The following is an 18,064-nucleotide window of genomic DNA, read 5'->3' as shown; positions in this document are numbered from 1 at the left end:
TAAAGGAAACCCCGGACTTCCGTTTGTTAGAGGAAATGAAAGCATGCCACCTCCACAGTATGATAAAAATCAGAGCAGGTGAGTAGAACGAGGACTTACACACCACGTTGTTGTCAGGTGCCATCAAGGCGTTGTGAGCCGTGATGACCTATGTCCACCGGAAGGAAATACTGCCCAGTCCTGAGCCATCCACCGACTGTTCCCATGGCCCAGCCCATCACTGCTGCCACTGTGTCAGTCCAGCCTGTCGAGGGCCTTTCTCATTTTCTGTGTCCTTCTCCGTACCAAGCATGCTGTGCTGCTCCAGGGGCTGATCTCTCCAGATAACATGTCCAAAGGATGTAAACTCTAGTCAGCATAGTTTGTGAGAAAAACAGATTGATCTGTTCTAAAGTCATGACAAACACATTTATTATTCCCTTGTGACATCAGCTAGAGCATGAGGGACCTTTGGCTCACATACATATTCAATATTCCACAATTTTCTTACTTCTTCCATTTCTAGGACCTTCTCCCCAAATGCCTAGCTCAATAATCCCAGTGCCCTTTAATGGGCATGCATTCACTGTTATGTCATAAACATGCCCCTCACCCTTCTCTCAGAGGGCAGTATCCCAAGTCTCACTTCTCTCCATAGCACTGCTTTGCTGGGACATTTCCTACTCAGGGACAGTTTAGCTGGCATACTACTTGATCGATTTCCAGTGGTTCCAGTGTTCCTCCCTCATGGAGTGTGCCTGGGCCCTGGTCCTCTGGAGACGTCCTCTCTTGCTGATGGTACTTTGGGCATGCCTATCCTCTGTGTACAGCTCCCGTGGCCCACTAGGATGGCGCTTCACTTCTTCTGAAATTGTGATTCCCAGAAAGGTGCACCATAAGGTGAGTGGAGCTGACAGGAGAGACCAACTCTCCTATAGTATACGTTTCCAGGGCCGAAGGCATGTGATTCATATGAAGGTTAAAAGGACCTTGCTGCCAAGACATTTTCTGGTTGTTACCAACAACGACCAAGGTGCCATGCAGGAAGATCACCCCTATGTCCCGCGAGACTGTTACTACTTCAGCTACCTCGAAGGCGTTCCTGGATCCATGGCCACACTGGACACCTGCAATGGGGGCCTGCGAGGTATGCTGCAGGTGGATGACCTCACTTATGAAATCAAACCGCTGGAGGCTTCCTCCACATTTGAACATGTGGTTTCCAACCTTGTTTTAGAGGAAGCATCGCAAAGGGTTGAAAGGTGTACGATCGAAGAAGAAGGTATGAAGCAAGCACTGGAAGAGCAGGAACTTGTTGAAACTCCTAGAGCAGGGCCTGTGTATCTGTGGGTTGGCCACAGGAGATATTTAGGTTTTCACATCTCAGTGACAAAAAATTTATATGAAAAAAATGACGAAAATTCAACACGTGTAGTAGAATCAATCATGATTATGAACAGCATAATTGATACCATTTATGGAACTATGCATCTATGTTCTTATGTACAGATCCTTTGCATATGGACTGATAGGGATGCAAACTACTATAGTTATGGGGGTGCTTCAGACGTAGTTGAACAGTATGGCTTGTGGAAGGACACCTCAATAAGTAAAGTAATTGGAGACCATTCTATGTCATTGCTTCTTACAGGAGAACCCATTGGAGGCATCACCTATTTTTGCTTCCCCAATTCACTATGCAATCCCAACTGGGGAGCAGGATATGTATATATAAGAGATAAACACCTGTTTCTGTCTGCATGTATTGCAGCACACGCAGTAGCTCATGGCGTAGGGGTTTCCCATGATACGTCAGGTTGCTACTGTTTTCGAAGAACACACTGTGTCATGGCTCCTTTGCCTGGCCTTCTAGACACGATGAGTAATTGTTCATATGTAGCATTCCACCACCGCTTTACCCACTGGGACACTTGTCTGAGTGATAGACGGCCTTCATACAACAATATGCCTTATGTAGCTCCTCGCTGTGGAGACAAGATTGTAAATCAGAGGGAAGAATGTGACTGTGGCTCCCTGAAAGAATGTGCTCAAGATAAGTGTTGTGGGACCAATTGTGCCATGACCCTGGGCAGTTTGTGTGATGGAGGAAGTTGCTGCCATAAATGTAAATATCTTCCTCCTGGAAGTGTTTGCAGAGATATACTTGGTATTTGCGATCTACCAGAATACTGTGACGGGCATACACCTGAATGCCCACCTGACGCTTATGTCCAGGACGGAACACCTTGCTCGGTAAAAGCTGTTTGTATGGCAGGAAATTGTAGTGACCGTGATATGCAATGCCAAGCCCTTTTTGGCTATCAAACGAAAGATGGTTCGCCATTATGCTATAGCACATTAAACAAAGTGGGTGACCGAGTAGGAAACTGTGGGGTGCAGGTGACCAAAGGCGGCGGAAAACCTGTTAAATGTGAAGCAGATGATGTTTTCTGTGGAATGCTGCACTGCCAGGGTATCACCGAAATCTTTGGTGGAGGGGAGCACTCTACCTTTCGCCAAATAATCGTTAAAGATATTAAAGAAGAAACATGCTTTGGATATGATGCTCACTTTGGGACAGAGAAGCCATACATGGGACTTGTAGTTGACGGTGCCTCATGTGGGCCAGGAAGATTCTGTCATAACCAGACATGTACCTATTTCCAAGACCTGAATTTTACCTGCAACGTGTCAACTTGCAATTACAGAGGTGTGTGTAACAATAAAAGAAACTGTCACTGTCTCCGAGGTTGGAAACCACCCACATGTCTAGATAAAGGAGGCGGTGGTAGCATTGATAGTGGCCCTCCTCCTGACAAGGATCCTGCATTGCAAGTCAAAATCTTTGTGAAAGTAAACCAGTGGCTGGTGATAATGTTCAGTCGTGCAGTACTTTTGCTTTTATCAATTTTCATGGGAGCACTTTCCCAGATCAAGAGACTGATTGAAAAGAAAAGACTCAAACAAAAAGCTACAGCAGAAAAGCAGGGAAATCCTGCTAGTTTGTAACAGAAGGACTGTTAGATAAAATAACATCAGCATTATTATGAAATTGGCCTCAAACCACTGGGACAATCCCATCATCCTCTGGCTACTCTGAGAATTTTGTCCTAAATAAAAAGATGTAGCCAACCACAGAGTGTTTGTGTGCTGAAATATATTTAATTTTCCATTTGAGCACATATTTTATACTCAAATGGGTGACAACAGAAAATCATAGATGCTGTGAAAGAGAACTGAGAGGCTGCAAGCTTCAGTTTTGCCCACATGTAACTCTGGAGAATGGAATGGCAGCATTGAAATCTGTATGGAAGAGAGTGCTCTTCTGATACACACAACTTTGTCTTGAGTTGGAATTGACTGTTAATGAGTTATATAAATAAACAATATATTTAAATCTTGAGTAATATATTTACATTTAGCATTCTAATTCAATATTCCTGCTTCTGAGACACTTGTGTGTGGTTCCAAGCAAAACAAAATCCTTTACCCCTGCAACCTTCTCTCCATTTATCATTACGTTAGCTTTGGTCCAGATGTGAGGATTTGGGTCTTCTTTCTGTTGTGATCCATATTGCATATTGCAATCATTGAACTTCATCGGCAAGTACTCCAAGTCTTCTTCACTTAGGTAAGCAAGATTATGTCACCTGCATACTACTGGTTGATGATGAGCATCCTCAGACCCTGCTATGACATAACCCAGTTTCTCAGCTGCTTTGCTCAGCATACAGTTTGCATAAATATGGTGACAGGGTACAACCCTCACACACTCTTTTCCTGATGTTATACCATGCACGCTCACAAGGAGGCATCATCACCCCTTCACTCTTAACATCCTCAGGTTGCCAGGTCACTATGTAACTACGACAGACTACCCCTTGTTGCCTTGACACTCTCGTAAGACTCTTTAGCCATACACCATTTTTTACCAAAACGACAGTAAGATCACATTTGTGCCTTTCTCACATTCTCAACAACCCTAACTTCCTTGGGCTAGGTAATGAACTTCAGACAGCCAACTCACTCTCATCTTCTTCTCTGGTCTCCATGAACTAGGTCCACAGATGTCAGTGACCAGGCTCAACCTGTCTCTTTATTGCTGCATTTCTCCCTCTTCCACCCAACAAGTGGATCCAGCTTGTTGCCTAGCAAACACTTCAGCGTACCCACAGGTTCCCTGTAATATTCAGTACTAGAAAGGAGAGTTCCTTCACGGTTCCAATTTATTTTCTAGCTTCAGCTAAAAATTACTCATTGAAATTCAAAAAGTCAAAGGGTTCACTTTTCCTTCTTGAGTCTGTCAGCAGACCCCCTAGACAAGCCTCCCCAAATATGCATGTTCTAAGCACTCAAGACACAGGGCGGGGGCAGTCTCTTCAGAGCCTTCTTTACAGGCATGGCTGACACCCATTTAAAGATCCATTTTAATGGCTGAAAATAAGTAAGTTTACAAACCCTCTACTTCCTTATAATCATTTCTATTACACATAATATAAATAATAATAGGCAGAAGAAATCAGTATAAACCTAGTCCAGTCAGATGTTGTACTCAATTCTTAAAGCAGCCAAATTAAGTCCTTATTTATCTCATCTTAATCCTTACCTAAACTATTCCATTGATACGAAGTATGGCCTTAGCCCTCTCACCGTGCCAAGCCATGGCCGGGCTTTTTGTAAGCCATTTTCACCTTCTGTAAGCCATTCTCACAAGTACCATGGTTGCAGAGGAAAACTTCAGGGGCGATTTCTCCTCCTTAGCTCATTTTTCGTGTTCATTTTTGCCATTTCAAACAGGATGGACCAAGGACAATGACCAAGGAAATGAATAAAAACTTTTAACTTGCCATGTCCTTTTGAGAAAATAACGCAGTAGAATGATATGGGCAGTATTTCCTTCTGGTGGACATAGGTCATCACGGCTCGCATCCGCCTTGATGGCACCTGACAACAACATGGTGTGTAAGTCCTCGTTCTACTCACCTGCTCTGATTTTTATCATACTGTGGAGGTGGCATGCTTTCATTTCCTCTAACAAACCGAAGTCCGGGGTTTCCTTTAGTGCAGCAGTTCTTAACCTGTGGGTAGCGGTCCCTTTGCGGGTCAAATGACCCTTTCACAGTGCTTCACCTGCTTCATAACATTAGCAAAATTACAGTTAGGAAGTAGGAACAAAAATAATGTTACGGTTGGGGGTCACTGCAACATGAGGAACTGTATGAAAGGGTCAAGACATTAGGAACGTTGAGAGCCACTGCTTAATGGGACTTCGTATGACATCAGACTTGGTCAATTCTCAAAAGGTACAGGAAAACCATCCTCCTTTCTTCCCTTGATTTCTATCACTATGTGAAATTCTTCATGTGTTCCAACCAATGGTCATCTCTACCCCACCAAGCTACAGGATCATCTACACTGTGAAATGCTAGCAATGTCCATCCTATTTGCACCCGTTCAGGAAATACAATCTGGAAACGCAGTGGCCCTGTAAGCCGCTTAGAGGGATGCCACAAACAATACACAAAGAAGCAAAGAAAGAATCTTGAGCACCTTACACCAACCAGGTCAAAGACGAGATAGGGGGGGGGTAGGGGGTGAATCATCACATTCTAACCTTTCTAACCTGTTGAAAACAATTTCACTTTCTTAAATAAAATTTTATTTGCTTAGTTGGGGCCTTACATTTCAGATAACCTATTTGGTATTCAACACTTTTAACTATGTATCCACACCCCTCTAACACACCTCTCTGTAAAAAAAAGTAATTACTTACCCTATCCTTTTCCTGTGGTTTCTCTGCCCTCTCTTGTGGACTGCTAGTACCTGTCAACCTTTTAGCTGATTGCTTCACATTTCCTCCCCATTTCCCTCCTCTCCTTTGGTAAGCATCAAAGTCGTTCTCTGGTAAGAAAATATTTTTATTTTTCTTTTTTTAAAAATATGTGTATATGTCTGTGTGTGTGTTTTATAACACTGGTCTCATACACTATTTGTCCTTTTGGGATTGATTCATTTCACTCAGCATAAAGCTGTCCAGGTCCATGAGTGTCTTACACTGCTTTGTGGTTTCATCATTGTTTTTAACAACCCATAATATTCAATTGTGATTGTATATGTGTGTTATTTACCAAAGTGTTTTATCTATGATTTAAAAAACCCGAACATATAATTCTTTTGGTAAATACTCCATACATAATGAACTCAATAGTGCAATTATATTAAAAAGCTTGTATAATCATAATCCATTTAAAACAGTACGGGCAGAAGAACAACACTCAACAACTGTAAATAAGAGACCGCCACATAGAACAACTTCACACAGAGGGCAATAAAGAGAAATCAGACCCCAAGATAGCATTGGCTTAGGGGTGGAAAGAAGTCACACGCACGCAAGCACAACACACTAATAAGAAAGGCAGGTAGGAAAACACCCAACACAAAAGGTATAAGATGACATCACAGAGTCCACAGATGGAGGTAATGACCCTGAATATCAATGGACTCAACTCAGGCATTAAAAGACTGAGGGGAGAAGACGGGCTTAGAAAACACAACCCATCAATCTACTGCCTGTAGGAGACACATCTCAAGGCTACAGAAAAATTATGCCAAGAATCAAAGGATGGAGAAAGGCATACCAAGCAAACAGCAAAAAAGCAGGAGTTGCAATCCTAATCTCAGATAAAAGTGACCTCAAAGTGAAAACGATAGACAGAGATAAGGAGGAGCAGGGAAGTTGGAATCCACTGAAGAGTGTGAAACAACTCACCTGCTGAATCAACTAGCCCTAAAAATGGATGACGCTGGAGCATCAGGCACATACCCAGCTATCTCCGGCACTCAGGCTGTGTGTGAGAGGGACGGGAGCTAGCCGAACTTTAAAGATGAAAACAGTTAACCCTTTGAAGAAGTGGGGAAAATATCCAAAAAGAAGTTTGATTAGGCCAATAAACACATGAGAAAATGCTCCCGATCGCTAGCCATCAGAGAAATGCAAATCAAAACATCCATGAAATACCAGCTAACACCTTTGAGGCTGGCCCAAATCAGAAAATCAGAGAGCAACAGATGTTGGAGGGGATGTGATGAGATGGGAACTCTCCTACATTCCTGGTGGTCCTGTAGATATATATGTACAACCGCTATGGAAGAAGCCTGGCAATACTTAAAGAAGATGGAAATTGAGCTACCTTAAGTCAGCAATCATGAAAGAAGTCCACCATGAATCCACTGAGGTAAGTGGAATCAGCATGATAGGTATAGAAGAGAAGCCCCTTATATCATAATAATTGGGTTGAAATACAAGGAAGTTGGAGGAGCTTGAACCAAACCCAAGGTGGTACATGTTGTTCCAACACAGTAAAAGGAAAATGATGGAGGGTGGAGGGAGAAAAATGCGGGGAGGGTGTTGAAAGTGAAATGATAACGGAGGGAGCAGGGCACTAATCCACCCAGGGGGAGAGTACTGCTCTTATCTCCACAGAACCTGGAAGAGGCATGCAGACCCTACCAAGAAGCACCAAACGTGAGGACAGCGTGGTTATAAGGAAGAATGCATGAAAAGAGAGGGCTACAGGGCTGGCCCCAACCAGAAACAAACTGACCCCCTCCATAGAAGTGGTTTAGGCGAACAGCAGGTTGGGGAGAGGGCCCAGCATGCCACACCCGCATGGAGGGAGGCTATCAGGGAGGAAGAGAAAGAGTCAGACTGGGCCCCACGCTGGCACACAATGCTCAGAGGATGAAGTCCCTTCTGGGGGCAAATGGGACACAGACAGGACTGGGCAAATGACTAAAGCACGTGTCACGCTGTCCCTGTACTGGAGCGGAGTGCGACAGAGGACATCTCTGGAGTCACATGGTGGGGAAGCAGCACAGTCTGAACCCCCCAAAATGGAGTGAATCAAGAAGAGAGCATACCTGGATAAACAGTCTGGAGGAGAAAAGAACCATGCCGAGTGTTTTCAGATTGACAAGGGAGAGGGGGTATGGGGTGGGAGGAAGGAAGTGGTGTTAACAAACTCAAGTACAAGGGAATGAGTGGTCGAAAATCGGTGGCGAGGAGGGTGTAAAAGGTCTGGGAGGGCTTGAGCAAGGGTAGTGTAAGTTGGAGGAAATGCTGAAACCCAAGTCAAGGCTAAGCATGATAGTGGTACAAGAAGAAAGTAAAAAGAAATAGAAAAGCATTAGAGGGTAAAGGTTATTTATAAAAGTCTAAATAGAGGCATATACATATGTAAATATATTTATTTATGAGGATGAGGAAACAAATCTATGTGCATATAATTATAAGTTTAATACTAAGCTACCAAATGGACACAGGGCCTCGATTCAAGTACTCCCTCAATGCAAGAACACTTTGTTCTATTAACCTGCATTCCGTGATGCTCACCTTCCTAACGATCGCTCAAGACAAATGGGTGCATAAGCAAATGTGAAGAACGCTGAGGGTGCCCAGCTATTAAAAGATATAGTGTCTGGAGTCTCGAAAGATTGAAGATAAACAATTGGCCATCTAGTTGAGAAGCAACAAAGCACACGCAGAAGATGGAGACCAGCCTGTTTAATCATGAGGTGTCAAAGGGATCAGGTTTCAGGTATCAAAGAAGAAATAATCATATGTGTGCTCCCTTCCCGATATCATTGCTGAGGATTAATGGGGACATAATCAGGTGTGGTGAAGAAAGCTGATGGTGCCGGCTATGAAAAGATATAGTATCTGGGGTCTTAAAGGCTTGAGGCTAAACAAGCAGCCATCTAACACAGAAGTATCAAAGCCCACATAGAAGAAGCACACCAGCCAGTGTGTTCACGATGTGTCGCAGGGATTAGGTATCAAGCATCAAGAAACAAAAATTACATCATTATGAATGAGGGAGAGTGCAAAGTGGGGACCCAAAAGCCATTTGTGGGCAACTGGACATCCTCTTACAGAAAGGTCTCGGGAAGGAGTCAAGCCAGTCAAGGGCAATGTAGCAATGACTAACATGTAACTTTCCTCTAGTTCTTACTTTTCCCACTAGGGGCCATGCTAATCTTCTCTAGACCCTTCCAATTTTAGTATATGTGCCGCCGAAGCAAGCACACTTCTAGTTCTTATATGCTTCCTCCCTCCAACTATCTTGATCCCAACTCTCCCTCAGAAATCCAGCTGGACTAGAGGATGTATACTGGTACAGATGGGAACAGTAGACACAGGGAATACAGGACAGATGAATCCTAAAGGTTCAGTAGTCAGAGGGCTGATAGCAGGAGGGGGAGGGAAGGAGGGTGGAGGGAAGTTGGTGAAATGGGGAACCGAATACATGGATCTAGATATAACCGTCTCTCTTGAGGTCAGTCAACTGAAAAGTGGGTGAAGAGAGACTTTGGACAGTGTAAGAAAAGGCAAAATAATAATGACTTGTAAATTATCAAGAGTTCATGAGGGAAGGATCCTCGGGGAGGGAGTAAAAAAATGAGGAGCTGATGCCAGGGGCTCAAGTGGAAAGCAGATGTTTTGAGAGAGATGATGGCAACAAATGTGCAAATGTGCTTGACACAATGGATTGATGGATGGATAGTGCTAAGCATTGTTTGATACCCCAATAAAATGATTGTTTTTAAAGAGAGATATATGGTGGGACACTAAATACTACTCAAGGGAATGGTAGACAAAGAACCACTAAGCATTGTAAACATATATTTCCCGAATGAGAGACACGCTGAATATGTCAACCAAACACTCTGAAACATGAAAAAAAATCCCAGTCTCAACAATTATAGTGGGTAACTTCAATACAGGACTCTCTGAGAAAGATAGATCACAGGGAAAGAAATTCAACAGGGAGGCTAGAGATCTGAATACTACAATTAGACAAATTTGACCTGATAGATATTTACAGAGCTTTTCATCCAAATACAAAATATTTTCATTCTTTTCAAGCCTGCATGGCCCATATTTGAAGATAGACAACATACTGGGGCATAAGGTGAATCTACATAAATTTAAGCATGTTGGTATCATACAGACCTCTTTGTCCACTGTGACATAAGGCTGGAAATCAACAAAAGGAAGACGAAGAAAACAAGAGGAAACAATTGGAGGATGAATAACTCTCTGATGCAAAAGGAGTGCGAACTGGCAGAGATCAGAGATGAAATCAGGAAATTTCAGAAACCAACGCAAATGAGAACACGATGTACCAAAAATTATGGGACACAGCAAAGACAGTTATCAGAGGAAGTTTTATAGCAATACATGGACACCTGAAAAAGGAAGTAAGACTCATGATTGATATGCTGGCACAAAATTATCAACTATAGTAGAGTCAGCAGGACAATCCGACACATATCAAAAGAAAAGAAATACTAAAAATCAGGGCTGAGATTCAGTAGAGGGAAAATAAGAAAACTATGAAAAAAATGAATGCTGCTAAATGTTCATTCCTGGAAAGGATTAACAGAATCGACAGACCGCAGGCAAACCTAACCAAAGAAAGGAGGGAACAACTTTCAATACCAAGAATGAGGGATGAAAGAGTGGACATTACAACAGACCCTAATGAAATCAAAAGGATAATTAAACAGTACTATGAAGGATTGTACTGCAATTAATTCAACAACTTGGAAGACAGACAAATTCTTGGAAAAACAATCCCTCCCTAGACTATCCCAATGGATGTCAAGAATCTCAGCAGAACCATAGCAATAGAAGAAATAGACAAGGTTATCAAGGGATTCCAAACAAAAATTCCCTTGGACCAGTTGGCTTCACAGGAGAATTCTACCAAACATTCAGGAAAGAACTAACACCAATCCTACGCAAAATCTTCCAGAACATAGAAAAAGATGGCAAACTCCTGATCTCCTTCTCTGAAGCTAGTATAACACCGGTACTAAAACCGGCAAGGATACCACAAAAATTGAGAACTACAGACCAGTGTCCCTAAAGAACATCGATGCAAAAATCTTTAACAAAATACTAGCCAATAGAATACAAAAGTATGTAAAACGAATAATTCACCATGAGCAAGTGGAATTCATTCCAGAGATGCAGGGATGGTTCAACATATGAAAGCCCATTAGTATCGCTTGCCACATGGACATGAAAAAGTATAAGAACCACATGATAATATCGATAGATATGAAGGAAGTATTCAGCAACATCTTACATCAATTCCTTGTTAAGACACTCAAAAAGATGCGAATGGAAGGAAACTTCCGCAAGACAATGAAAGCTATATTTTAAAAAAATCAACAGCTGGCGTGGTAGTCATAGAAGAGACGAACACAATCCCACTGAAAAAAGGGACCAGACAAGGATGCCCCTTGTTCCCAGTCTTATTTAACATGGTATTGGAGGTTTTAGCTAACAGCATTAGGCAAAAAAAGGACATAAAAGATATTTTTCTGGGGGGAAGGAAGAGGTGAAACTAGTTATTTGCAGATGATATGATTTTATATGTGGAAAATCCCAAAAGCTCCACAAGGGGAGGACTGGAAGCAATAGAGGAGCTTAGGAGAGTGGTAGGATACAAGATCAACAAACAGAAGTTCATCGGACTGCTATATACATGGATAAGACCACAGAAGAGATTAAAAAAAACAAATATAGGTGGTACCCTTCACAATAGCTAAACACAAATAGAACTATCTAGGGACATACCTGATTAAAAAAACAAAAGAGGAGAGAGGGGGAAGATGGCCGACAGGGACACCCGCATACTCTGAGAGCTCCTCCAAACAAAGCGGGATTGGCGACCAGGTAGCTGAATAGTAAGAGTCTGGTGAGTGAAATATCCCCCTGGGACAGCACCCCAGTCCTACCCCACGTATTTGTCCGGAGCAGGGGTCTAGGTCAAAGAGGACCGGACTAGTGGGACATCTCTGGCCACTAAGCTGCCGTGAGCTCACTGGCGACCGGCTTAGGCTCCATCCCCAAACGGACGCCAGCCCAGAGCCACTTGCCTGCCCTGCCTACTCCAGCGGCCCACTCCCCACTCCCCATACGCGGATCTCCACTGGGAGAGAAGCTTTCCTCTCCCGCAGTTCCCCTCTCCCCGCAGGGCAGCGATCTGCCCTCGGGCCCACGTCCCTCCCTCCATTCATCCAAGCTCAGGGGAGCGGACCCGCGGGTTGTCTGGCGACCCCCACGGGGGACCATCCACCCGCACCGCTGCCACGGACCTCTCCACCTGCCCTCCGTGCGCTGGCCTCCCACCCCCGCCCGCCCCCGCCAGCCCCTGGCAGCCTAGCGCCAGCTCCACTCCTGGCGGGGACCCTGCGCTGAGCACTTCCCGCCAACAGGAGCCATAGCCCAACCCGCGCCTGTCCCGGACCCTGAGCTTCCGCGGAGCGCCGCGCCCCGCGCTGCTGAGTCTGCCCACCAAGGGCCCCCCCCTGCGCAAGGCACAAGAGTAGGTGCCCTCCCCAGGGTGCTGAGGGGACCCCGGCAGCCGCGACTCTGAGCCTGAGCAGAAGAAGGGCGCCATTGCCCCCTGCGGTTTCGCGCCAAGCCTCCTTTGCCGGCGCCATTACCCCCCGCGGTTTCGCGCCAAAAGGGCGGAGAGCGAACACCATTGTTCCCTGCAGTGTCCCGCAGCTGCCTGTGCAGCTATCCAAGGGGCCTCTCCGCGCCCCGCTCACAGCCCGGGAAGATCAAACACTGCACCTGCAGTGGAGCCTGGGTCTCGGCTTTGCAGTCCCTGAGGAGCCATCAGTGAGCTCCAGCCAGCTCTCACCACCTGGGGCCCTGTTGGGTCCCCAGTGCCAGCCCTAAGCCTGCCGCAGCCCGCCCCAGCCACCCCAGGAGACGGCACAGTGGCCTGAGCCTCCACACAATAAGGTTACTCCTGTCTCCCAGAAGCATGGGGCCTATTAAAGGATCAAGGAAAAATCAACAGACCACATCACTCCCAACAAAAAAATCAGAAAAACGAGGCACTTTAACAGACCTAACGTCACTCATAGAAGAAACAGATATAGATCAGCCACAAAAGGAAATCTTCAGAACTCTGCTTGCAGTAATACAGGAGCTAAGAGAAGCAAACCAAAATAAGGATGCAACGATAGAAGGGATGAAATGCACAATAGAGGGGATGAAGTCCACAATAGAGGGGATGAATACTATCCACCAAAAGGAACTGCAGAAACTAACAGAGGAGGTAGCAGAGGCCACACAAAAGGTCACAGAAGCTATATCTAGGCTTGAGGAGGCTGAGAACCGTATCAGTGAACTCGAGGACGCTCAAACCAAACGAAGCAAGCGAGAAAAACAATCAGATAGGAAAATTAAAGAAACAGAAGACAGCCTGAGATCAATGACAGATGCTATGAAGAGGAATAATATTCGAATAATCGGTCTACCGGAACACAACATAACACACAAATCGATCGCCAAGATAGCAAAGGAATTCCTGGAAGAAAATTTCCCCAACCTAACAAAGGAGAATCCGACTCTCATACAGGAAGCAGAGAGGACGCCGGCTAAGCTAAACACCAAGAAGAACACGCCAAGGCATATAATTGTAAAATTATCCAACTTAGAGGAAAAAGAGAAAATTCTTCGAGCATCAAGAGAAAGGAAGACAGTCACATACAAAGGAGCGCAGGTAAGGGTATGCTCAGACTTATCAGCTGAAACCATGAAGAGGAGGAGAGAATGGAGCAGCATCTTCCAAATTCTGAAAGATAAAAATGCCTCCCCCAGAATCCTATACCCTGCCAAGTTATCCATTAAGATAGAGGGTAAGATAAGGGTCTTCCAGGACAAGGAAGAACTCAAAAAATATACTGCAAGTCACCCGACCCTGCAGAACATACTGGCTGACTCACTATGGCCAGAAGATCAAGCTCCAACTAGAACCTCCAGGAGACCACCATATAGCCCATCTCCATCTAGAAGCCAACATGCCAGCAACACGTACCAGGACAACACGGTCTCAGATGGAAAAGAGGACAGGATAGAAACCCTCCACTCAAACGCAGTACACTGATATGAAGGAAGATAGGCAAAGACCCAAAACACAAAACAGAATATGGCAACCATGAAGCCAGAGATTGTAATAATCACTTTGAATACAAATGGGCTCAATTCATATGTTAAAAGAAAGAGGCTGGAGGATTGGATTAGAAAACATAACCCATCAATCTGCTGCCTGCAAGAGACACACCTTAAGCAAGCAGACAAGCATATGCTGAGAATAAAGGGCTGGAAGAAAGTTTACCAAGCAAATGGTAACTCCAGGAAGGCAGGAGTGGCTATCTTAATCTCCGACAAAATGGATCTCAAGATCCAAAACATAAAAAGAGACAAAGAGGGACATTACATAATGCTCAAAGGCTCAGTAAACCAGGAAGCAATACGCATACTGAATATTTACGCACCTAATAATGGTGCGGCAAATTTCGTCAAACAAACTATTAAAAAAATGACAGAAGAAATCACGGAAACAACAATAATAGTGGGGGACTTCAACACTCCACTATCAGAGAAAGACAGGTCACAGGGAAAGAAGCTCAGCAAAGAGGCCAGAGAGCTAAACAATGTAATTAGGCAACAGGGCCTGATAGACATCTATAGAGCCTTTCATCCAAAAGCAAAAGGTTTCACATTCTTCTCCAACCCACACGGATCTTTCTCAAGAATAGATCACATGCTGGGGCACAAGGCCAGCCTGAGTAAATTCAAACACATAGATATTATCCAGACGTCTTTCTCAGACCACCATGCCATAAAGCTGGAGATTAATAGGAGGGCACCCAGAAAAGCAAGGGTCACCAATTGGAGAATAAACAACGATCTCCTGCGACATGAATGGGTTAAGGTCCAGATCAGAGAGGATATCAGGAAATTTCTAGAAACTAATGAGAACGAGCATACAACATATCAAAACTTATGGGACACTGCAAAGGCAGTTATCAGAGGTAGCTTGATATCACTGAATGCATACATGAAAAAAGAAGAAAGGCGTATGACAGATATGTTAACACAAAACCTCCAACAACTAGAACAGAGTCAACAGAACTACCCCTACAATAGCAAGAGAAAAGAAATAATAAAAATCAGGGCGGAGTTAAACCAGTGGGAAGACAAAAGAACAATGCAAAGGATTAACGCAACTAGAAGCTGGTTTTATGAACGAATTAATAAAATTGACACTCCCCTGGCAAAGCTTACCAAAGATAGAAAGGAACAATCATCAATAGCCAGGATAAGAGATGAATCGGGGGCAATAACAACAGACCCCAATGAGATAAAAAGGATAATCACAAAGTACTATGAAGGTTTGTATTCTAATGAATTCAGAAACCTGGAAGACATGGATAAATATTTAGAAAAACAATCTATCCCTAGATTATCTGAGACAGAGATCAAGAACCTCAACAAACCCATAGCGAAGGAAGAAATAGAGAGTGTCATCAAAAACCTACCAAGGAAAAAGGCCCCAGGGCCAGATGGCTACACAGCAGAATTTTACCAAACATTCAGGGAAGAGCTGACACCGATCCTCCACAAAGTATTCCAGAACATAGAAAAGAACGGCAAGCTCCCAAACTCATTTTACGAAGCCAGCATTACTTTGATACCCAAACAGGGAAAAGACCCCACAAGTGTAGAGAATTATAGACCAATATCTCTAATGAACATAGATGCAAAAATCCTTAACAAAATATTGGCCAATAGAATACAAAGGAACATCAAACATATCATTCACCACGACCAAGTAGGATTCATCCCAGCGATGCAGGGATGGCTTAACACCCGAAAATCCATCAATATCATACACCACATCGAGAAGAAAAAGGATAAAAACCATATGATAATATCCATAGATGCAGAAAAAGCATTTGACAACATCCAGCATCCATTCCTAATCAAAACACTCATGAAGATAGGATTGGAAGGTAAGTTCCTCAAGCTCATACAAGCTATCTATGAAAGACCAACAGCCAACATCATAGTCAATGGAGAAAAGACAAGAACAATACCACTGAAAAAGGGTACAAGACAAGGATGCCCCCTGTCCCCTCTTCTATTCAATATCGTTTTGGAGGTTCTGGCTAACAACATAAGACAGCGGAAGGACATCAAAGGGATCCAGTTGGGAGAGGAGGAGGTGAAACTATCGTTATTTGCAGATGACATGATCCTATACATTGAAGACCCCCAAAACTCCACAGTTGGAATACTTACAGCAATAGAGGAATACGGAAGGGTAGCAGGATACAAGATCAATAAACAGAAGTCGGTAGGGTTTCTATACACATCGGACAGGGCCATGGAAGAGGCGATTAAGAGGGAAGTACCCTTCACAGTAGCCAAGAACAAACTGAAATACCTAGGAATATACTTAACAAAAAATACTAAAGACCTATATAAGCATAATTATAAAACCCTATTACAGGAAACCAAAAGTGACCTTCACAAATGGATGAAGCTCCCCTGCTCATGGTTAGGTAGGCTGAACATAGTAAAGATGACAGTTCTTCCTAAAGCACTCTACAAGTTCAATGCTATACCAATCCAATTACCATCAACCTTCTTCAAAGAATTGGAAAAACTGACCACCAACTTCATATGGAGAGGGAAGAAACCCAGAATTAGCAGAGAACTCCTCAAGAAGAAGGACACAATTGGAGGACTCGCCCGGCCTGATTTTAATGCCTACTACACAGCTACAGTGGTCAAAACAGCATGGTACTGGCACAATGATAGACACTCAGACCAGTGGAAAAGAATAGAAAGCCCAGGAGTAAAATCATCAGCATATAGACAACTGATCTTCGACAAGGGTCCCAAAAACGTCAAGTGGGAAGCAGATGCCCTCTTTAATAAGTGGTGCTGGAAACAATGGATATCCACATGTAGAAAGTTGAAACAAGACGTCTACCTCACCCCATGCACAAGAATACACTCAAGGTGGATCACAGATCTAGAAGTCAAACCCCAAACCATCAGGACCATTAAGGAAGGAATCGGGACTAATCTCAGAGCACTGGCCCAGGGAGCACATAGGCTCACTGCAACAGGGAAGGGGACACACACAGGTGATCTGGAAATCGACAAATGGGATCTAATAAGAATAAAACACCTGTGCACCTCGAAAGACTTTGCCAAGAGGGTGACAAGGCAACCCACAGACTGGGAGAAGATTTTTAGTAATGACACGTCAGACAAAGGGCTCATTACTAAAATCTACAACACCATCATGACCTGCAAAAAGAGGAAAACAGTTAACCCCCTAAGGAAGTGGGCAAAAGAAATGAGAAGAACTTTCACTAGAGAGGAGATCAATATGGCCAATAAATATATGAGAAAGTGCTCGAAGTCCCTTGCCATAAGAGAAATGCAAATCAAAACAACCATGAGATACCACCTAACACCCCTGAGGCTAGCCCAGATCAGTAAATCAGAGAGCAACAAGTGTTGGAGGGGCTGTGGTGAAATAGGAACCCTCCTCCACTGCTGGTGGTCGTGCAGATTTGTACAGACACTGTGGAAAGCAATCTGGCGATACCTAAAGAAAATGGAAATCGATCTACCTTACGACCCAGCCATCCCTCTACTGGGCATATACCCGGTTGAAGCAGCAAATAAAACACGACCAGTCATATGCGCTCCAATGTTTATTGCGGCACAATTCACAATAGCAAAGACTTGGAAACAGCCTAAGTTTCCATCGATAGACGAGTGGATTAGCAAACTTTGGCACATACACACAATGGAGTATTATGCAGCATTGAAAAGCACCGATGAGCACATGAAACACGTTATTTCATGGGAAGAGCTGGAAGGAATTATGCTAAGCGAGGTAAGCCAGTCCCAAAGGGACAGGTACAACATGAGTCCCCTGAGGTAAGTACAATCAGCATGACAGAAATGGGGCATTAATCCACCCAAGGGGAGGGTATTGTTTATATCTCCACAGGGAAAGTGGGACCAGACTTCAACCCAGTGTCGCAAGGTGTGAATGCATTATCCCGGCGTGGAGGACGGAACCGGTGGAGAGGTCTGGGAGGCAGGCCCCAGCACCATAAATTAAGTGGATTCCTGCCCCTCCCCCGAAAAGAACTTGTTCCAAAGGACGACATTGACCCTGCA

General features: G+C 44.1%; 1 protein-coding gene and 1 non-coding gene across 2 annotated transcripts in view; one reads left to right on the top strand and one right to left on the bottom strand.

Annotated features, from left to right (window-relative positions):
* The first annotated feature begins 1,017 nt into the window (after positions 1–1,017).
* The window catches only part of LOC142426550 (disintegrin and metalloproteinase domain-containing protein 20-like), a 40,460-nt gene continuing 23,413 nt past the window's right edge, over positions 1,018–18,064 (top strand). The window contains exons 1-2 of the mRNA XM_075532190.1: positions 1,018–1,261; positions 2,073–2,232. Of these exons, the coding sequence (XP_075388305.1) occupies positions 1,018–1,261; positions 2,073–2,232 (404 nt within the window). The remainder of the gene's footprint in view (positions 1,262–2,072; positions 2,233–18,064) is intronic.
* On the bottom strand, positions 8,963–9,064 carry LOC142427034 (U6 spliceosomal RNA). Its single transcript, XR_012779873.1, has one exon. It is a non-coding gene; the product is annotated as a U6 spliceosomal RNA (small nuclear RNA).

Source organism: Tenrec ecaudatus, chromosome 14 (assembly GCF_050624435.1).
Source record: "Tenrec ecaudatus isolate mTenEca1 chromosome 14, mTenEca1.hap1, whole genome shotgun sequence".
NCBI lineage: Eukaryota > Metazoa > Chordata > Mammalia > Afrosoricida > Tenrecidae > Tenrec > Tenrec ecaudatus.
This window is presented reverse-complemented; position numbering and strand designations above follow the sequence as displayed.